This window comes from Diaphorina citri, unplaced genomic scaffold (assembly GCF_000475195.1).
Source record: "Diaphorina citri unplaced genomic scaffold, Diaci psyllid genome assembly version 1.1 scaffold1374, whole genome shotgun sequence".
Classification (NCBI taxonomy): Eukaryota; Metazoa; Arthropoda; class Insecta; order Hemiptera; family Psyllidae; genus Diaphorina; species Diaphorina citri.
In genome coordinates, this window is record NW_007378800.1 from 46,936 (window position 1) to 69,333 (window position 22,398).

The 22,398-nt window shown below is 38.7% G+C and overlaps 3 protein-coding genes across 3 annotated transcripts; 2 read left to right on the forward strand and 1 right to left on the reverse strand.

Annotated features, from left to right (window-relative positions):
• The first annotated feature begins 16 nt into the window (after positions 1-16).
• Positions 17-2,942, forward strand: LOC103515582 (SUMO-activating enzyme subunit 1-like). Its single transcript, XM_017446736.2, has 7 exons — positions 17-182; positions 248-300; positions 725-899; positions 1,045-1,222; positions 1,585-1,675; positions 2,052-2,179; positions 2,791-2,942. Exons 1-7 carry the CDS (start codon positions 126-128, stop codon positions 2,940-2,942), a joined length of 834 nt encoding a protein of 277 aa, XP_017302225.1. The 5' UTR covers positions 17-125.
• A 2,379-nt stretch (positions 2,943-5,321) lies between these two features.
• On the reverse strand, positions 5,322-12,186 carry LOC103515583 (F-box/LRR-repeat protein 20-like). Its single transcript, XM_026828234.1, has 8 exons — positions 11,995-12,186; positions 11,588-11,676; positions 11,280-11,346; positions 10,256-10,447; positions 9,688-9,789; positions 7,854-8,267; positions 6,812-6,950; positions 5,322-6,265 (listed from the first exon to the last, which is right to left on the reverse strand). Exons 1-7 carry the CDS (start codon positions 12,184-12,186, stop codon positions 6,843-6,845), a joined length of 1,164 nt encoding a protein of 387 aa, XP_026684035.1. The 3' UTR covers positions 5,322-6,265; positions 6,812-6,842.
• A 330-nt stretch (positions 12,187-12,516) lies between these two features.
• LOC103515584 (MAU2 chromatid cohesion factor homolog) lies at positions 12,517-22,398 on the forward strand. Its single transcript, XM_008480523.2, has 9 exons — positions 12,517-12,533; positions 13,878-14,055; positions 14,592-14,771; positions 15,776-15,898; positions 17,873-18,110; positions 19,133-19,271; positions 20,215-20,421; positions 20,744-20,946; positions 21,739-22,398. Exons 1-9 carry the CDS (start codon positions 12,517-12,519, stop codon positions 21,906-21,908), a joined length of 1,455 nt encoding a protein of 484 aa, XP_008478745.1. The 3' UTR covers positions 21,909-22,398.

The following is a 22,398-nucleotide window of genomic DNA, read 5'->3' on the forward strand; positions in this document are numbered from 1 at the left end:
AAGTAAACAAAACAAAACAAAAACACCAACAGAAAATCAGCAAAAAGCCGGAAAAATTGGAAAATCGTCTAGAAAATTGGTTTTACTCCATTATTTTCTCTTTAAATCACTAATTCCTTTCCAATATGGGCCCAGTAGACCAGAACAACGCCTCTACCGCTATGGAACTCACTGAAGATGAGGCAGAGTTGTACGACAGACAAATTCGACTCACGCCTCTACCGCTATGGAACTCACTGAAGATGAGGCAGAGTTGTACGACAGACAAATTCGACTCTGGGGAGTGGAATCCCAAAAGAGGTAAAATTTCCTCAGTCCCTTCTTTTTCCTTCTTTTAGAGCCCCAGAAACTTATCTGGGAGTCCCCTTACAAGGCTGAGTGTAGCCTTAAATAGCTGGCAGCATGTAATGTTCCAGGAAGTCCCCTATTCACATACCAACCACTTAACACCAATGGTCTTTCAGGGGGTGGTTATTCAAAGGGCAAAATCAAAGACAGGATAGGAGACCAGCTGTTCCTAGAACAAACCTTATCTACAAGAAGAAAGTTTGCCCCAGGTGGGAATTGAACCCAAGACCTAGTGCTTACAGGGCACACACAGTCACACTCACTACCCTCCACACCAATTGGGCTGGCAGCCAATCATATAAGATTTATGTTTACAGTACTGGTCCATTGACTCGTCAGATTTTTTGAATGAAATTTCACCTTTGCTTTCTTACAGATTGAGAGCCACCAAAATTCTTCTCATTGGTGTTGAAGGCGTTGGAGCAGAGATAGCCAAGAACATAATTTTGTCGGGTGTCAAGTCCGTGTGCCTCCTAGATAGTGGGGTTGTCACCAAGGAAGATGTTAACACAGCCCAGTTTCTCGCACCCCATGAAGATATTGGAAAAAATGTAAGATAACTACATTTATTAACATGTTAACGTGCCTTCTATAAAAAAAAAACCTTTCTGTCTTCTTCTAATAATCTAAATTAACATTGACTCAGTTGATTGAAAAAGGTCAGAAAGTAATTTCACAATGTGTTTTTTGTTATAGCGTGCAAAGTCAAGTGAAGCCAGAGCACAGAACTTGAATCCCAATGTTGAAGTTACGTCAAATGAAACCAAGGTGGATGAGATTAGCGAAGAGTTTGTCCATGGTTTTGATGTGGTCATTGCTACCAGCTGTAATCCAAATCAATTAATCAAAATTGATGACTTTTGCAGATCCAAGAGTAAGATTTCTTTGTTCTGAACCTAAATTAAGTACCTACCTGAAGATATTTTTAAATTATAAATAAAGGAGGTACTTACATACTTACTTTACGTGTCCGAAAAAACAACCAATCAAAGATCTGAGAGAGCAGATTTCCAAAGGCTGTGACCTACCTTTCAACACCTGGAAACCGCTTAATTGTTTAAGAGTTGGAGTGGGTAGGAGCAAATCTAACCTGAAGAATGGAATACAGGAGGTTGTGTTATCTAATATGAACATTGAACATCTGAATTGTTTTCAAACTGTGTTTTCCAACTGTGTAAGATTTACTCGTCTTGAAAACCTTTTTTTATCTGTCCCTTTCTTTTAATATTTTTGCAGAATCTGGAGAACCAATCAAGTTTTTTACTGCAGATGTGTTTGGCATGTTTGGTTATGCATTTGCTGATCTTCAACAATACAAGTGGTTCAAGTAAGTGAGACTTTTTTCTTTAGACAATAACATATTATTTACTTGTTTCCCTTTAGGAAAAAAAAAGTATTGATCACTTTAGGGAGAATAATAGGGTAACTCTTACCATACACAGAAGCTCTTTTTGGAATAGGTTAAAGAGAGGGAAATGTAACTGCTAAGGTCTTATCATCCTGAAAGTGAAGAGGAAGATAGGATAGGAAAAAACCCAGCCCTTCCTAAACGAACCCTAATTCTACATTGTAAAATCCCCCTTGGGCAGGAATTGAACCCCCGACTTAGCACTCACAAGGTAGACACGCTACCCTTCAAGCTAACTAGGCCTTAGTATGTATTAGTTCAAGCACCACTTCATTGTATTGTTTATTTTATTCAGAGAAAAGAGTTTGGACGAAGAAATAGTCAGCTATTCATCATTGAAAGAAGTTCTCAACATTGATCTGAAAGCAGATGAAGAGTTCAAGAAGATTGTTATCAAGAATCCTGCATATCTTTTGTTCTTAGGTAAGTAAAATCTTTGTTAAATACGAGAATCGAACCCGGAACCCTGGATTGCAACTCTCGTGGCTTAGATCTATGATGGTTTTTCTGCTATCAATTCTAGATAATTATGAGGCAAATGTATCTGATAGGTCTGCCACAAAGGCAGATGGTGTAGTGGTTGAGATACTCGTCTGGTAAACTGCAGGGCGTGGGTTCAGTCCAACTGAGGTATGGAATTTTGTCTTCAATAAAATTTGTAGAATCGAACCCGGAACCCTGGATTGCAACTCTCGTGGCTTAGATCTATGATGGTTTTTCTGCTATCAATTTTAAAGGAGGGTCTATCTTGATTGACTACCTAGATAATTATGAGGCAAATGTATCTGATAGGTCTGCCACAAAGGCAGATAGTGTAGTGGTTGAGATACTCGTCTGGTAAACTGCAGGGCGTGGGTTCAGTCCAACTGAGGTATGGAATTTTGTCTTCAATAAAATTTGAGAATGCAACCACAATAATAAACTGCTGCAGTAGAGAGCACCAAAGTTGTGTCATAATAACACAAACTGCATTTACATTTTTTATCCTCTTGCTCTTGAAATTAAACTCATGTGCTCTATTATGGTTGTCTCAGTGTTGCAAAACTTCCACAAGACGCAAGGCAGATACCCATTACCTGAGCATAGGACTGAAGATATTGAATTGTTGAAATCAGCCAGGAGCTCCGTACTGGACTCGCTAACTGAGGATCCTGTAACAGCATTGCCTGATGAATACTTCACGTAAGTTCAATGTAAAAAGTTTTATTGATGAGAAGCTTGGCATTATTTTAATCTCATGCCTATTCGACAATATTGTTTTATCATCTTCACGGCATTCAAGGTATTACATTGTCTTTCTTCTTCTTTTTTTTTTCTTCTTTTTTGTGGAAACTGTAATAAAGAAGGTGTCTGTCTTACCGTTACGAAATCGAAGAAAGGAGGAGATAGGATAGGAGAAAGTGGCATTCAAGGTATTACATTGTCTTTCTTCTTCTTCTTCTTTTTTGTGGAAACTGTAATAAAGAAGGTGTCTGTCTTACCGTTACGAAATCGAAGAAAGGAGGAGATAGGATAGGAGAAAGCCAACTGTTTTTTGAACAAAGTTCAACCCGGGTAGGAATTGAACCCTTGATCTTGATCTAAAGCTTATAAAGCAGGCACGCTACCAAGCTAACTGGACTTAACTTGGCAGGACGGAGCGCTCCTTAATTTATTTTTGTGTAAGGTTGGAGAAACAGGAAATAATTGTGTTAAGCATGAAGGCTTACCAAGTTATCACAAATGAATCGTTCCCAAGAAGAACGGCCTATGTGAAAATTTTCTATTTTTTTTTTTATTTTTTAGTTGGGGCCTCTGTGATCTCCTTGTTTCAATGCACTAATCAGTTTTGGGGGGAGAAAATCGGAAGTCGTTTTAACTCTCAGTGATAAGATCGGCGATAAGAGCACTGACTCTACACCCGGAGGTGCTTGGTTCAAACCCAACTCGAGAATTATGGCAAGTCTGCTGACGAGAAAAAAATTAGACAGTAAATAAATACACACTTTGTTTTGTATATAAAAAGTGAAAGGACTATACAATATCTATATTTATTATCATGATTACTCAAATTACTTATACTGAATTTTCAGGAGAATACGAAAAAGAATTATTCTAAAAATTATTTTTATCGGTCGAAAAAATATCACAAAATTAAAGTAGAAAGAGAGAGAAAAAGACATGGGTAAAGTAAAAATTTTGGTTTGATATGTTGGGCCAGAAATGGTCACTTTTTTAACATTATAGGTAGACCATGTAAGAGTGACATCATTTTGGCCACAAACATTGGCTTAAAAGCCAATGAAATTGTCCATTATATCATTTATTACGAATTGATCGTACATATTTTTTAATTTGATTTATCTGTTTAAATATGTTTCAATTAAAATTACATATATGCTTACAAATACAACAATAACTTTGTACGCAAATGCTTTCAATTATGAAACTCCACATTTATTACGAATTGATCGTACATATTTTTTAATTTGATTTATTTGTTTAAATATGTTTCAATTAAAATTACATATATGCTTACAAATACAACAATAACTTTGTACGCAAATGCTTTCAATTATGAAACTCCATCAATTTATTATTTCACCTTATTTAAATCAACAAGATCCTTATTCCAATAGCACAATCCACGTAGAGAATAGATTGTCATACTGATTGCTACCCGTGGAGTGCGAAGTGCTTAGTGTTTTATTTCACATGGAATGGGAATAAAGGCGAACATGAAAGGAAAACAATTTTCCAACTTATTTATTTTTCGAACATAAAGAACCATGTCCAAAGACATAATCTAGTCATTTTTAAACGAAATTCCATCTTTTATTAAAAAGAATTCCAATTATGCCCAAGGCTACAGTTTGAAATTGGACTTATTTTAACTGGTAAATTCTTCATCCAGCCTAATCCTGGTAATTTAGTTAATCTTAATTCAAAGTCTAATGTTAACCATATTGCTTAAGGCCTAAGCCAATCAGATTAAGTCAAATCTCAAAGATTACGGGGGTTAATGGCACATAAAAATAAAAATCTCCGCTTTCCATTTTCCAGTAAACATGGGATAGACATTTAAACCAAAAGGGAACAAAAATGAAGGACGGATGAAAATTTTGAAAACTGAAAAAAGCCACATTTTCCAGTAAACATGGGATAGACATTTAAACCAAAAGGGAACAAAAATTAAGGACGGATGAAAATTTTGAAAACTGAAAAAAGCCAAGGAAACAAAATATTAAGCTCATAACAATAGATATATGAAGGAGCTGCAACAGAATAACAAAATAACAGAGCTATCAGCTGCTGCTCTTGGCTACAGAGGGTTACAGGACAAGCTATAATAAAATATATTTTCCAGTAAACATGGGATAGACATTTAAACCAAAAGGGAACAAAAATGAAGGACGGATGAAAATTTTGAAAACTGAAAAAAGCCAAGGAAACAAAATATTAAGCTCATAACAAGAGATATATAAAGGAGCTGCAACAGAATAACAAAATAACAGAGCTATCAGCTGCTGCTCTTGGCTACAGAGGGTTACAGGACAAGCTATAATAAAATATAGATATATAAAGGAGCTGCAACAGAATAACAAAATATCAGAGCTATCAGCTGCTGCTCTTGGCTACAGAGGGTTACAGGACAAGCTATAATAAAATATAACGTGGGGCAATGGTTGTGAGATGAAATGGCTAAGAGCCACACAGACGAAGAAGAAATCCTAGCTAAAAAAAAAAAATAAAAATAATAATCCGACCAAATCACAAAATGGGACTAGCGTGCGGCGCGGCGCTATTTGCATTCCCTCAGTCTTAACGTCTTGTCTGTGTAGCTCCTTTCTTAAAAAACCACATTTTTTCAATCACACGTGGAAAATTTTCCATTTTACGAAAGTGGTTCTAGTGGGCAAATTGCCTTCGTTTAATTTTTTAACGATCGAAATGAGTTAATTGTGTTCCGATGAAAGACCTAAAGGGTAGGGAAGGTTTCCAAGCCTATGAAAGCAATGACAGGTGGGAAGTGTGAAAGACTAGAATAGCAACCGATGAAGACTATTGTGACCTACAGAATGAAAATGGGATATTGACGAGTGAAGGTGAAGATATACGATCAAAGAAAAACCTACCGTCAAACTTTGAAACATAGCATCTTGTGTAAAAAAAAAATAATAAAATCAATAACAGCAACAACATTGCTTTGTTATTGTTAACAGAAAAATTAATGGGGTAAAAAACAATACCTATGACAGTTAAAATTACACCTACCTACATTATATAGGTACCAAAAAATAAAGGCAGCTTTGCCTCCTTTACAATGCTTTCTCGAGTTATAAAAATATGTTTACATCGGTAATACTGCCACGAGTACTTACCTAACTAATTTACGATACCAAGTGCTAGCATTAGCAGTCTTCTTCTTCTTCTTCTTCCTAATTAAATAGGGTCGGCGTTCCTTGTCGGTCTTTTTCAGGCAGCCCTACTGTGTACCTCATGTCCTGATGAATTAGCAGTAGTAGGAAGATATTATCTCAGTGCACAATATCATGGGAGCTCACAAGAGAACACAACATCTACAATACCGAGTTCTAGTATTAGAAGTACATAAAATTTGAGAATGCAACCACAATAATAAACTGCTGCAGTAGAGAGCACCAAAGTTGTGACATAATAACACAAACTGCATTTACATTTTTTATCCTCTTGCTCTTGAAACTAAACTCATGTGCTCTATTATGATTGTCTCAGTGTTGCAAAACTTCCACAAGACGCAAGGCAGATACCCATTACCTGAGCATAGGACTGAAGATATTGAATTGTTGAAATCTGATACCAAGTGCTAGCATTAGCAGTCTTCTTCTTCTTCTTCTTCTTCTTCTTCTTCTTCTTCTTAATTAAATAGGGTCGGCGTTCCTTGTCAGTCTTTTTCAGGCAGCCCTACTGTGTACCTCATGTCCTGATGAATTAGCAGTACTAGGAAGATATTATCTCAGTGCACAATATCATGGGAGCTCACAAGAGAACACAACATCTACAATACCGAGTTCTAGTATTAGAAGTACCAGGAAGATATTATCTCAGTGCACAATATCATGGGAGCTCACAAGAGAACACAACATCTACAATACCGAGTTCTAGTATTAGAAGTACTAGGAGGGGGAGTGGCGGGGGCGAAGTAAGCATGAACCTTGATGTTGGGCAGGAAATTCTGAAATGAAGAAAACAATAAAGTATTAGTCAGTAAAATGTCTTTTGATTTAATAAAAATAATGTCTTTTTTGTGTCTTTCCCAGACTGAAAATTTTTTGTCTGGAGGTTGGCGATTCGAGTCCAATTTAGCCTAGTGTATTAAGCGGGGAACGACATTTGAATCGTTCCCAAGAAGAACGGCCTATGTGATTTTTGCTACTTTTCAGGAGAGACATTTTAATACAGTGATGTGGAAATTTATCCCAGAATTATGTTTTCTTGCACATAGGCCCTTTTACATGAAACCTTTCACTTCTTACTGTACTTAGAGGGATATTATAAAGAATATAAAGAAAAGTCTGTAAAGGATTCTGAATGTTAACAATGAACTTATTATTATTATTACTTTGCATGCAAAATTACAAGGACGGGACTTCTGAATTACTTAGTGAACTATTAGCATGCACTCATTGTTTAAATTTCAAAGTATCTCTGAAAGCAGGAAAGTACACTGTAATGTTACAAAACAAAATGTTGGGTAATCGGTTGACTTCCTAATTAGACAGTCAAAAATCACGCTCAACAGGTGTATCGCACGGGTCACACGGAACTGAAAGGGGACACCCTGTCCTAAGGCAAAATCATTACACATAGGCCGTTATTCTTCTGAAATTTTACTCAAATCTTCACGAAGTTGGTCGAAAAAAAAACGACTTCCGATTTTCTCCCCCCAAAACTGATTACTGCATTGAAACAAGGAGATCACAGAGGTCCCAACTAAAAAATAAAAAAAAATCGAAAATTTTCACATAGGCCGTTCTTCTTGGGAACGAAAATAGTCTTACGAATTTCTCTATAGAATATCTTGTTTTAGAAGATGTCCACAACTAGTTCAGGTCTAACCCGTTCAATATTTGGGCACTCGCGAGTGAAGTCCAGACATGCCCTTGATGTACATATAGGAGGTTGGAGACCGGAGGAGCTTCTTCTGATTGGTTTGCTGTTTACACGTGGTTGGAGTACTAGGGCTACTGCTGGTATTAATAAACTTGAAATAGCCTGTGATATTGTCAAGCCGATGCTGGGACGAGCTGTTGGAGCTGGACTTGGAGTTCTCGTACGTATTGGAGCAAGTGCTGGAGTTACTGCTGCTAGATGAGCTAGAGCTGTATCTCTCATTAGCAGGTGAGGTGTTCCAGGTGTAATCTTCTCTGTTATGTCTCTCAGAGGATTGTCGTTCGTGCTTCTGATGCTTCTGGTAGATTTTCAGCTTGTTGATAAGTTCCCGGAACATTCGAACGCCTTTCATGTTGTTGTTATTGTAGTCGATGGTTTCCTCATCCATGTCGTCGAGATAGACTTTGGAATGGTCATACTCGTTGCTACCATCAGCAAGCGTCACCACAACGTGAATGTTGGACGTGGGAGTCATTTGCATTTAGTTGAATATCACTGTTAGGAAAATAAATAGATCACACACAGGTGATAAGATTAGAGTTTATGTTTAGAAATGAATTTCAAACAATAGCAGACCAACTAACTAGAGTTGACTTTATTGTTCACAATGTTTAACTTGTTGATATCAATATCTTTGGCACTCAAGTTAACAAAAATATAGCTCGTTTATAAGGCACAAATTTCCAATATAGAAAGTTGTTAAAGGTCGGTGATTCCAAAATGGTATATTTTTTACAAAATCAAGTTTATTTAGTTAGTTTTTAGAATTATTAATTAATATTATAATGTTCAAAAGTACACGCAAATAGAAATCACTTGGGATAAATTGTTTTTAATAAGAAAGAAGTTAAAATGCAGTTATTATCGAACGTATTTAAATATTTATTATTTTAAAAAGCACAATTTTCAAGCACAAAAATTATTTTCGATTAAAAATATTTTTAGGAACGCGAACTTTTATCCAGAACGTATAGACTTTCTCGTTAATGCAAAATGAGGAAAAAAGAAAAAAAAAATCGTCGTCCTTTATTCGTTTTTTTGGACCATAAGAACTCCGTTGTTACAGTTTTCCCTATCAAACCTCTTCAGAAAAAAGTTCATGAACGGCTTTGATTCAATTAAACATCTTTCATTCAATCAAACTTCCATTGCAGATTGCATTGGTCTCTAAACTAATGTTTGTTGCCAAACTAATGTCACATGTTGCTCTTCCTTAGACAAAAAGCCCACTCCGAGGTTTAGGTGTAGGGGCATACAGCCCGGAAGGATGGGTTAAGCTTCTACGAACGTCACATGTGGTCTCTAGAAGACAGCCGACCCTATTTAAATAGGAAAAGGCTGGGAAGAAGAAGAAGAAGAAGAGAGATCCTAGTTATGAGCCGGTTCCCCCTTGTTATATTTCGTCAGATTTTTTTCGAATGTCCTGTAGGCAATGTAATTCAAATGATAGTGTTTCCACTGCACACGACACGATTTTTTTCCGAACGGGCTCTAAGTCGTATTTTCCTTCCGGAATTTCTCCTCTTCTAAAGCTCGTTTCCCTGCTTTTGGCGTGATAACAGCTGTACTAAACCATAGGAAATCCAAGATCCTAAACAGAGAAGGGTCGATATCGGAACGGCTGACTTTCTCTTATCCTGTACTCCTTCTCTTCGATTTCAGGACGATAAGACCTTCGTTGTTACAGTTCTCTTAGATTTGACGATTAGATCTGCGTAGGTACAGTTCCGTATATCAAATCTCTTGGAAAATAAAGAAGGTCAAAAATAATACATAGGTATTGAGGGTTGTATACTCACAAGTTTTTCTAGGCGCGGACATCCTAACGCCAAGTGAATTAAGGTAGCATCTGTAATGAGCACACATTCTTCCAGGTCCATCTTGGCTAAAAGTCTGCAATTCTGTAACAAACATCATAGGCAATGAAAAGTGAAAACTCTTTCGAGGGGGAAAAAAAAGATAAAATAAAATACAATGTCGGCCTTCCTTCGTTTTTTTTGGACCATAAGAACTCCGTTGTTACAGTTTTCCTTATCAAACCTCTTCAGAAAAAAGTTCATGAACGGCTTTGATTCAATTAAACATCTTTCGTTTAATCAAACTTCCAATGCAGATTGCATTGATCTCTAAACTAATGTTTGTTGCCAAACTAACGTCACATGATGCTCTTAACTCCTTACCCACTCCGAGGTTTAGGTGTAGGGGCATACAGCCCGGAAGGATGGGTTAAGCTTCTACGATCGTCACATGTGGTCTCTAAGGAGGAACAAAGGGGTGCAATAATCCTACATACTGGACTCCACACACAAGAATTTCGTCAGAAAATACCCCCATTTCAATGTAATGTAAGGGGGGATAAAAACTTACCCTTGCCAAGGCTTGGAACCCGGTGTCTGTGAACTGTGAGCAGGAAGCAACCTCGAGTGTGTGAAGCTGATGACAGCGCTGGGCCAATACGATGAGAGAAGCATCAGTGAGTTGAGAACAGCCCGAGAGACAAAGGTAGTACAGATTAGGACAGTTCTCCGCTAGACTTAACACGGCAGAGTCGAGCAAACCCTGAAACGAAGAATATTAAATAAGGACTTCATTTTATTTTTTAAGAGCTTTGATAGAGGGGACTGTAACTGCTAAGGTCTCATCGTCCCGAAAGCCAAGAGAGAAGGGAGGCAAGATAGGAAAAAGCCAGCCGTTCCGAGAACGAACCTTATCCGTTCAGGATCCGCCCCGGGCGTGAATCGAACCCGCGACCTAGCGCTTACAAGGTAGAAGAGCTACCAAACAAGCTAACTAGGCGGGCGAGAATAAAATGAAAATAATAACAACTTACTGTACAGCCATGCAAATTAACAACAGACAGATTGGGACACCGGCAGGCTAGAAAGCTAACAGCTTCACTGGTCAGAGGGGACTGTAACTGCTAAGGTCTCATCGTCCCGAAAGCGAAGAGAGAAGGGAGGCAGGATAGGAGAAAGCCAGCCGTTCCGAGAACGAACCTTATCCGTTCAGGATAAAATCCGCTCCGGGCGTGAATCGAACCCGCGACCTAGCGCTTACAAGGTAGAAGAGCTACCAAACAAGCTAACTAGGCGGGCGAGAATAAAATGAAAGACCCTGAAACGAAGAATATTAAATAAGGACTTCATTTTATTTTCTAAGAGCTTTGATAGAGGGGACTGTAACTGCTAAGGTCTCATCGTCCCGAAAGCGAAGAGAGAAGGGAGGCAAGATAGGAAAAAGCCAGCCGTTCCGAGAACGAACCTTATCCGTTCAGGATAAAATCCGCTCCGGGTGTGAATCGAACCCGCGACCTAGCGCTTATAAGGTAGAAGAGCTACCAAACAAGCTAACTTCGGGCTAAGATGAGATGAAAATAATAATAACAACTTACTGTACAGCCATGCAAATTAACAACAGACAGATTGGGACACCGGCAGGCTAGAAAGCTAACAGCTTCATTTGAATGATTCCATCTCAACTGCTATGCCTATTGTTTACCATACTATGGCAAAGTATTCTCAACTCTCAGTATACCTTGAATCCTATCCTAGACCACCGCCTAAAAAACTGCCACAGTATGAACTTATACTAGCAAAGCTAAAGCCCGAGCACTTTCAACATAGGGTAATTTTCACCTTTTTTCACAACACACCAAGATCCAACCAGAGAAGAGGTCTACAAAATATGTGAAAGTCTTCACTGGTCAGCTGAACACAACCCTTCGAAGTAAACGATTCTAACTTTTGACAGCCACGAGCCAAAGCGATCACACCTGGAAGATGAATAAACTGATGAACGGCTTTGATTCAATTAAACATCTTTCATTTAATCAAACTTCCATTGCAGATTGCATTGGTCTCTAAACTAATGTTTATTGCCAAACTAATGTCACATGTTGCTCTTCCTTACACAAAAAGCCCACTCCGAGGTTTAGGTGTAGGGGCATACAGCCCGGAAGGATGGGTTAAGCTTCTACGAACGTCACATGTGGTCTCTAAGGAGGAATAAAGGGGTGCAATAATCCTACATACTGGACTCCGCACACAGGAATTTCGTCAGAAAATACCCCCATTTCAATGTAATGTAAGGGGGGGATAAAAACTTACCCTTGCCAAGGCTTGGAACCCGGTGTCTGTGAACTGTGAGCAGGAAGCAACCTCGAGCGTGTGAAGCTGATGACAGCGCTGGGCCAACACGATGAGAGAAGCATCAGTGAGTTGAGAACAGCCCGAGAGACAAAGGTAGTACAGATTAGGACAGTTCTCCGCTAGACTTAACACGGTAATAAAAATATCCATTTTGAGCATTTTGTTTATTTACCATTTTGATTTTGTTTTTGTCAAGATTTTTTGTTTTTTTGACTGAAAAGTGAAAAAGGGAAAAGGATCCTTTGCTGCCGAACGTCTACTAGAAGTTTATGGTATTTAACTGTGAATTCGTGTAGAAAATCAAGTATGTCGCTTGAATTAAAGTGTTAAGCAAAGGCCGTTTCGCAGTTCGGATCAGAAAGTAAGTTACCCCCGTTTCCCAGAGTCCGCTACCTAACTTAGCTCCTCTATCATATTAGAATTGAATTGGAACCAATGGCAGACGTTTCAATGAGACAAGTACAGTGTAGTAGAGTAGGCATGTTATTGGCCTTAGTGTAAAGAGGGAGGGGATGGGTTTTAGTGGGTCTGGATATCCTGGTATCTAAATATCAATCTCCGCATGGCAAAGGTTTGTGCTATGGGCACCTTTTGAAGATAAAAAGAAGAAATTACTGAAGCAAAAATAAGTAAGTAGTTTCTCTGAAAAAAGAGAGAGATTTTGGCACATTTTTAGGGGTTTCCAGCTTTCAAGGTGATAAGCCTGATTGATAAGTTTCTTTCCACACGCCTTCGACATCGGATAAAACATACCTGAGGGCTGCAGTAAACTGAGCTTCGGCTGCTTCCATACAGTTCATTGACATGGCGTACAAACCCAGCAGTGTGTGTAACTGAGGTCTGTGAGTTACGAGTAGGGGCGGGTGTTGATGACAGAGGGAGATTACTTGAGACATTTCCTGTGAAATAAGAGTGAACAATGATTAGGGAGTCAGCGGCAATAAGCATGAAAATAATAATAACAACTTACTGTACAGCCATGCAAATTAACAACAGACAGATTGGGACACCGGCAGGCTAGAAAGCTAACAGCTTCACTGGTCAGCTGAACACAACCCTTCGAAGTAAACGATTCTAACTTTTGACAGCCACGAGCCAAAGCGATCACACCTGGAAGATTAATAAACTGACATTAGTGACTCTACCCTAATCCCTAAACATTGGAGGAGATTTACATGACAAAAGAAGAAAAAGAAGACATTATTATTATTTCTTAAAGAGGTATGATAGAGGGGAACTGTAACTATTGAGGTCTTATCGTTCCGAAATAGAAACGAAAAGGAGGACAGGCTAGGAGAAAGCCGTCCGTTCTGAGAACAAACGTTATTTGATTACATAAAGTTTGCCCCGGGCGGAAATCAAACCTACGACCTAGCGAATAGAAGGCAGTTGAGTTACCCTCATAGCTAAATGACACGCTGCACGTTAATGAAAAGAGGAAAAATTAAATACCTACTTACTTACCAAGAGCCAGTAACAATTTGTTCTCGATTCGGCATTCCGGATATTAAAAAGCTAAGTAAGTGCCAGCCTAGTAAGCTTGGTTGGTAGAGGGTCTGTCTTGTGAGCGCTAGGCCGCAAATTCGATTCCCACCCGGGGCGGATTTTATCCTGATAGGATAATGTTTGTTCTCGGAACGGCTGACTTTTTCCTATACTGTCTTCATTCTCTCTTTGGAACGATAAGACCTTAGCAGTTACAGTTCCCTCTATCAAACCTCTTAAAAAAAGAGGTTAGGTAGTAGAACAGCCGCGGTAGACAATAAAAGTACACAGAAAAAAGACACGCGAAGACAGAAGATTACGAAAACGAGGCGTTAACAGATATTACAATTCTACAGAGAAAATTTCCGAATCTCCAGTCCTCCTAACATCAAAATGTGTATTCAGTGTCTGCAAGCCGTGTTTAACTTCAAACCACCTCCAAGAGTTGAAGCCCGTACACATTTACAACTAGGAAATATTTTACTGACTCACACTAAAAACATTGACTTGGCAAGGAATCATTTGGAACAAGCTGTGAGTAATAATATGAGTTAACATGCTGAAAACCAAGGTCTTATTTAAATTAAGTTGAAATCATCAACAAAGGTTGTAATATTTTTGTTGACTTTGACATCATAAAAATATCACATCTGTTTTCTCATTTGCTATATTTTTAAGAGTCTTCTAAGACAAAAAGAAAAAGAAAGAAATTCTTACTTACATGCTGTTAGGTTATGGAATTCTCTTCATAGGGATATAACTGATATAAGAGACTCACAAAGTCTAGGAGCATTCAAGACCTCCGAAATTCTTACATGCTGTTAGGTTATGGAATTCTCTTCATAGGGATATAACTGATATAAGAGACTCACAAAGTCTAGGAGCATTCAAGACCTCCCTGGTGAAATATTTTAAATGCTCACAGTGAAAGAAAAATTTAGTGGTTGGGTGGAAGAGCTCCTCTAGGAGAACCCTGCCACTTAAAAGAAAGCCATAAAAAAAAGAAAAAAAAAATCCTATACTAACAGTTTTGTTCTACTTCTTATTCATATATTTTTCTCCGTTCACAGTGGCATCTGTCCCAATCAATCAATGCATTTGATGATGTGAAATTTGAAGCAGCCAGTGTTCTTGCTGAGTTATATGAAACTCAACTCTTGTCTAATTTGTCCAAGCCAATATTGAGAAGAGCCATTGAGCTATCACAGCACAGTATCTATTGGCACTGTAGACTCATTTTTCAACTTGCAGTAAGTTTTGATGGACGTTTTTAATTTGTCTAGATCATAATTATTGATGGATTCCTGGCTCTCTTATAATATTACTTACTTTGCTTGCTTAATTTGCTATCAGCTATCAGAATGACCAGAGAATCCTAGATGTGAAATTTTATGGTCAGGATAAAAAGTGATGAGTCCAAAAACTATTAAGTAAGTTATCCAAAACATGAGAATAAAAGAGAATAATACCTTGATGTAGTGATGGGAAAAATGAAACTTTTCAGGGCTCCGGATCCCAGGTTTCGAAACGCTCTAAGGTTTCGGATCTGAGTAGCTATCACAACACAGTATCTATTGGCATTGTAGACTCATTTTTCAACTTGCAGTAAGTTTTCATGGATGTTTTTAATTTGTCTAGATCATAATTATTTATGGATTCCTGGCTCTCTTATAATTATTACTTACTTTGCTTGCTTAATTTGCTATCAGCTATCAGAATGACCAGAGAATCCTAGATGTGAAATTTTATGGTCAGGATAAAAAGTGATGAGTCCAAAAACTATTAAGTAAGTTATCCAAAACATGAGAATAAAAGAGAAATAAGCAGGGAGGTTTCAGTTTCAGTTTAGTAGGTATCGACATAGTTTGTAGTGCGCTTGCGCGTACTAGAGTTGTGAGTCTGAGCTCTGAGATTTCATAAGGTGTCATAATTCAAGTTCCGAAACTTTAACTCAGCGGTTTCATGAAACCGGAACCGTATTCTCGGTTTCGAAACCGCGTTTCGAAACAGTTTCATGAGACACATCACTACCTTGATGGCTGCCTAGCTTTTAGTTGGACTTATGAAATATTTTTGTTGGGTTTCAGCAAATTCATGCAGGTGAGAAAGACTACGACAAAAGAGAATAATACCTTGATGGCTGCCTAGCTTTTAGTTGGACTTATGAAATATTTTTGTTGGGTTTCAGCAAATTCATGCAGGTGAGCTGCCTAGCTTTTAGTTGGACTTATGAAATATTTTTGTTGGGTTTCAGCAAATTCATGCAGGTGAGAAAGACTACGAGCTGGCAAGTAGTTTGCTTGGAGTTGGTGTTGACTATGCTAATATTTCCAATGCTCAATACACAAGGGTTCTGTTCTTGCTTAGCAGATGTATGGTAGGTATCTACTCATCAGAAGTCTGAAACAACCATGTTTTTTTTTTTTTTTTTTTTTTTTTTTTGAAAAAAAAACAACATTCAGGAATGAAACCATTTGTTTAGGTATCCCGTCTGTAGTGCACGTGCATTTTGGGGAACCATCTGAAATAATTTACATGACACTGAAAAATCTGTCATTTATTTTATCAGAGGGGGTTGCAACCAAAAGACCTCAGAGCTGAGATCTATGGATAGCAAAACTTTGGAGAAAATGTGGGCTACATTCATAAAAGCAACCTTGCAGGTACTTGAAAAGAAAAATCGAAAATCTTTTTCAAATGACTTGTGCTAAGTGCGAAGCTTTTTATGAAACGGGGCCCATCGTACGCAAGCGTATTTGCAAGCAGGGAAAATATTTTATGTTGGTCACACTTTTGATAATCGGAATCAACCGCGCCAAGATTTGAAAATAAAGTGAAAAATCATTTCCGTATTTTGGAAAAAAAAGACGGGTTTGGTATTTTTGCGTTTGATTAAATATTGCCAAAGGCATTAATTATAAGAAGAAATTATCTAGACTAATTAGGTATTTAGTGTGTAATCCGTAGACTGAAATTTACATGACACTGAAAAATCTGTCATTTACCTATTTTATCAGAGGGGGTTGCAACCAAAAGACCTCAGAGGTAAGACCTATGGATAGCAAAACTTTGGAGAAAATCTGGGCTACATTCATAAAAGCAACCTTGCAGGTACTTAAAAAGAAAAATCAAAAATCTTTTTCAAATGACTTGTGCGAAATGCTAAGTGCGAAGCTTTTCAAACGGGGCCCATCGCACGCAAGCGTATTTGCAAGCAGGGAAAATATTTTATGTTGGTCACACTTTTGATAATCGGAATCAACAGCGCCAAGATTTGAAAATAAAGCGAAAAATCATTTCCGTATTTTGGAAAAAAAAGACGAGTTTGGTATTTTTTTGCGTTTAATTAAATATTGCCAAAGGCATTAATATTATAAGAAGAAATTATCTAGACTAATTAGGTATTTAGTGTGTAATCCGTAGCTTGATTATTTGCCTCATCAGCGTACTACTACGACCGAAAAATCATTTCCGTATTTTGGAAAAAAAAAGACAAAAGACGGGTTTGGTATTTTTTGCGTTTGATTAAATATTGCCAAAGGCATTAATTATAAGAAGAAATTATCTAGACTAATTAGGTATTTAGTGTGTAATCCGTAGCTTGATTATTTGCCTCATCAGCGTACTACTACGACCAGCACTAGATTAGCAACTAGTACTGAGTGACTGAGTCCTGAGTCTTGTATCTCATCTAGCTAGGTCACACTTTGATCCCCTTCCTGTCATTTCAGTTTCGTCAGTAGAGTAGTAAAAATAGTCAACAGTCAAGTACCTACATACTCGTTAACCTTCCTTCAGATTTCAAGTCACAAATCTGGATTTACATTCAGAAAACCAGTACCCATAAGTGAACAATTTTGTTCACCTCACATTTGGGAATCAACCTGGATCTGGGTGAGCTTTGCTACAGTACAGCCAGAATGAGACTGAAAAGTCCCCTTACTACCATAGTCTAAACAAGTATCTTGTCTTGGTACTCCACTGTGGCAGGAATGGCCCTGATTGTATACAAACTCAGTTAACCCACACTACGTCTCTTATTTAACTTGAACTCTGTTCAATTTTCAGTTACTGCTGATTGACAAGAAAGTGAACGATGCTGTTCAGCTGCTGACGCAAGCCGGATACCAGGTGGAGAATTGGACCACCTCACATTTGGGAATCAGCCTGGATCTGGGTGAGCTTTGCTACAGTACAGCCAGAATGAGACTGAAAAGTCCCCTTACTACCATAGTCTGAACAAGTATCTTGTCTTGGTACTCCACTGTGGCAGGAATGGCCCTGATTGTATACAAACTCAGTTAACCCACACTACATCTCTTATTTAACTTGAACTCTATTCAATTTTCAGTTACTGCTGATTGACAAGAAAGTGAACGATGCTGTTCAGCTGCTGACGCAAGCCGGATACCAGGTGGAGAATTGGACTGGTAGCCAGTATCAGAAAGAATACCTCAAGGTGTTCTTCTTGGTCCTTCAAGTGTGCCACTACCTGATGGCCGGACAAGTCAAGAGTGTAAAGCCTTGTCTGAAACAACTCCAGCAGAGTATTTTGACCATCATGCAACCCACATGGCCTTCTGATGAGGGTAAGCTTTTTTTTAAAGACGATTCACAGAGGGAACCCCATAATATGTCCAAATATATTAGACCTTCGTTAGACTGCGGGGGTAAAGGGACTTTTCAGTCCTATCCCAGCAGGATAAACAAGGTATACCTACATATTCTGCTCTATTATCGTCCGGAAAGCGAAGGGAAAAGGTGAACAGGATGGGAAATATTGAACTGTTCCGAGGAGGAACCTTTTTTGTTTAGGATGAAGGTCACCTTGAGCGGGAATCGAACCCGCTACAGCGCTTACAAGGCAGACAGGATACATAACTAGGCTGACTAAACTGTTCTATTGCTTGGTAGAAATTAAATACTTGTTTTTGCTTTAGCACTTTTAGATATGTTTCTGTATCAGCCATACACCAGCGTGATGGTCTCTAGCCATGTTTTGGCTTTTGGCTCGTAAAGACAATTCACAGAGGGAAACCCATAATATGTCCACATATATTAGACCTTTGTTAGACTGCGGGGGTAAAGGGACTGTTCAGTCCTATCCCAGCAGGATAAACAAGGTATACCTACATATTCTGCTTTATTATCGTCCGGAAAGCGAAGGGAAAAGGTGAACAGGATAGGAAAAATCGAACAGTTCCGAGGAGGAACCTTTTTTGATGAAGGTCACCTTGAGCGCGAATCGAACCCGCGACAGCGCTTACAAGGCAGACGAGCTACACAACTAGGTTGACTAAATTGTTCTATTACTTGGTAGAAATTAAATACTTGTTTTTGCTTTAGCACTTTTAGCTTTGGTCGAACGGTAATGGCAGAATAAGAAAAGATATATTTCTGTACCATACACCAGCGTGATGGTCTCTAGCTATGTTTTGGCTCATCCTGAACCGCAGTTAACCATGGTGAGGACTTTTGCTTGATCTTTAAAAACAGAGAGAACCATTCGAAGAGCTGCCAGTTAGCTAGACTGGCTAGGGCTGAAATCCTTGTAGTTTTCCTTTTCAAATTGACCCCATTTAATTTCTCCCTCATCTCATTACTATTACAGTTGTATCCGGGCCTAACGTAGGCGACATGTTCATTTGGATGCCCAAGGAGCATCTGTATGTAGTGGTCTACCTGGTGACGGTAATCGGCCACCTGAAGTTCTTTGGTGTCACAGGTACTGCAGGTACAGAAGTAGAAAGGTAGGCAGTTGTAGGTATCTAACAATGAGACATTCAGATGACTGCTATTTCTTTAAATTTTCCCTGAACAGTAGGTAGTGGGCTAAAGGTTACCTTACGGGTAACCTTTAGTCCACTTTAATTAATTCTTATGAATAAATTGATAAGAATAAAGAATAATTAGGTAATTAATTACATTTACTTAAAGTACACATAAAGAAAAATACTTCACTTTTAAAAAAACACACACACTTCACACACACCGAAATGAGAACAGCTGACTGATAACAGCTGATTAGTTCGAGTTTCAAAATGAAACACAAGAGAGCGCTTGTGTCTTGCAGTGCTGCCAGTGGTAAAAATCAAAAGTCACTAGGAAAAAAAAATAATATCCCTCGTTACACTAAGGCCACGGTTTGTCTTAGGTTGATTTCTATTTATTGTTTGGCCTGGGTTTCCTAGTTATTCTGCTGATTGTCAGGTTTGTGCTACATCTGGATGGATGCCTAAGATGTAACTTCGTGAAAATCCATATTGATATACCTGTTTTGAAAAATAAATAACTTAGAACTGCACAGTGCACGGATTTCTTTGTAATAATTATATAGGTATTACTATAACTTGAATTACATCTGGATGGATGCCTAAGATGTAACTTCGTGAAAATCCATATTGATATACTACCTGTTTTGAAAAATAAATAACTTAGAACTGCACAGTGCACGGATTTCTTTGTAATAATTATATAGGTATTACTATAACTTGAATTTATGTATAATTGTATAGGGTTTTTAGCCTAGGTTGATTCTATCTAGGTATTTATTCATTTATTCTAATCATTTTCTCTCCTAGGTTAAGTCAAGAGCGCGAGCTGTGGACATTCGCCAATCTGAATCTGGCCATTGTCTATCTGAGCCTAGGTTGATTCTATCTAGGTATTTATTCTATGCATTTTCTCTCCTAGGTTAAGTCAAGAGCGCGAGCTGTGGACATTCGCCAATCTGAATCTGGCCATTGTCTATCTGCGCGGTAAGCGAGAGGGTGATTTTGCCGCCCTATTGGAACGCATCAACCCGGAAACCCTCACCTCTCACTCACACAGTTTGAGAGCCGCTGCCTACTATGTCCAGGGTCTGCAGTCATTCTTCCAGGCACGATACAACGAGGCCAAGTGAGTCACTCAATTGTTATTTGCCGTTCTAATGAAAAAGTTCAAAGAGTTGTGACGTCACAAAATAGTGTTGCCTGCAAGGGAGCTTTGCTGGGGACAGTTAATGTGACGTCATTGCGTTCAAGAGCGTATGCTGTGACGTCAGTAAATAAGACTGTTAAGTTCTTTTCCCCAATTGGGGACAGTTAATGTGACGTCATTGCGTTCAAGAGCGTATGCTGTGACGTCAGTAAATAAGACTGTTAAGTTCTTTTCCCCAATATGCTGAAGTGTGTTAACTATGTTATTTTTCGTTTTCCGTAATGTTAACTTGAAATTTCAGGCGATACCTACGAGAAACGCTCAAAATGGCAAACGCCGAAGATTTGAATCGGCTAACATCGTGTTCTCTCGTACTTCTCGGTCACATCTTCCTGTCACTCGGCAATCATCGGGAATCTATGAACATGGTGACCCCTGCCATGCAACTGGCCAGTAAAATACCTGATGTACATGTACAGCTGTGGGCTTCGGCCATACTCAAAGGTAAGTCTTTGGCAAAACTTGAGGCTGACAGTCATATTAAATATGGGGGTCAAGAGAACGAACGAACTAAGCCACACATACCTACCTCGTTTCGAGATAATTGGAGTTTAAATTCTAGGTGTTGCACAAGGCTTAGAGAAAGCCAGCCGTTTCGAGAGCGAACATTATCTGTTGAGGATGAACTTCGGGCCGGATGGGAATCGAACCCGCGACCCAACGCTTACAAGACAGACGCGCTACCCTCCAAGCTAACTAGGTTGGCTGATTAGTAATTCTACTTAAGAGGTTACTTTGACAGCAAAATATTTGAGAAGCACAAAGCTTTGAGGGGTCAAGAGAACGAACGGACCAAGCCACACATACCTACCTCGTTTCGAGATAATTGGAGTTTAAATTCTAGGTGTTGCACAAGGCTTAGAGAAAGCCAGCCATTTCGAGAGCGAACATTATCTGTTGAGGATGAACTTCGGGCCGGATGGGAATCGAACCCGCGACCTAACGCTTACAAGGCAGAAGTGCTACCCTCCAAGCTAACTAGGTTGGCTGATTAGTAATTCTACTTAAGAGGTTACTTTGACAGCAAAATATTTGAGAAGCACAAAGCTTCGGCGATAGTATGTTGAATGGTACCATTTATCACTGACGTTAAGCAACATTGCTTGTGGTTGGTATCTGGATGGGTGACAGTCTGGACAATCGCGTGCTGATGGCTTTCCCGACCTTAACCAGGTGGGCACAAAGCTATGAAGTTGTTTTGATGACCAGGATTTAATTATTATCTTCATGTTTCAGACTTGTACAAAATCCTGAATGATCCCGTCAGAGAGAATGAAGCGCTACAAATGCATTGCAACTTCTCACAGATGTTACTCAAGGATCACTTCCAGTCATCAGAGAGAGCAGAACACAACCTCATTAACTGTATAGATGGAACGTTTACCATACCTACTTTCAAGGTGTAATCTTCCTTACGCATCAAGGTAGAAACACACTACCCTCACGCCACGTGAACTTGACGTGAGAACAGATTATGTAGTAGCAATGAAATACGTAGTACATTAGACTTCGTGTGCTCTGTGCCGTATGAACGTCCCGTTGTAGGCGGAGTATGTTTCTCATGGGTGAGAAGAGACAATACTTCTTCGATTAGTTGCTGGGTCAACACGAGAACCCTCGTAATAATTATGTCCTAGGATTGTTCATCATAGAATTTATTTGTTTTCTATTAGTGTTATATTTTATTCTTGACGATCGCGCACCTCCCAGCACGCTTGAAACAAATCGATTTTTTTCGTACATGTTTTCCCCCTTTCTATTTTTCAAGCCTAACCTACCTAACCCTGTTTAAAACCATAACTTTATAGCTACTATTTGAGCATTGTGACTTTTGTTATATTTTGTAAAATAAAATTATCTTTTTGGGTATCATGAAAATGTACTCTATTCAATATA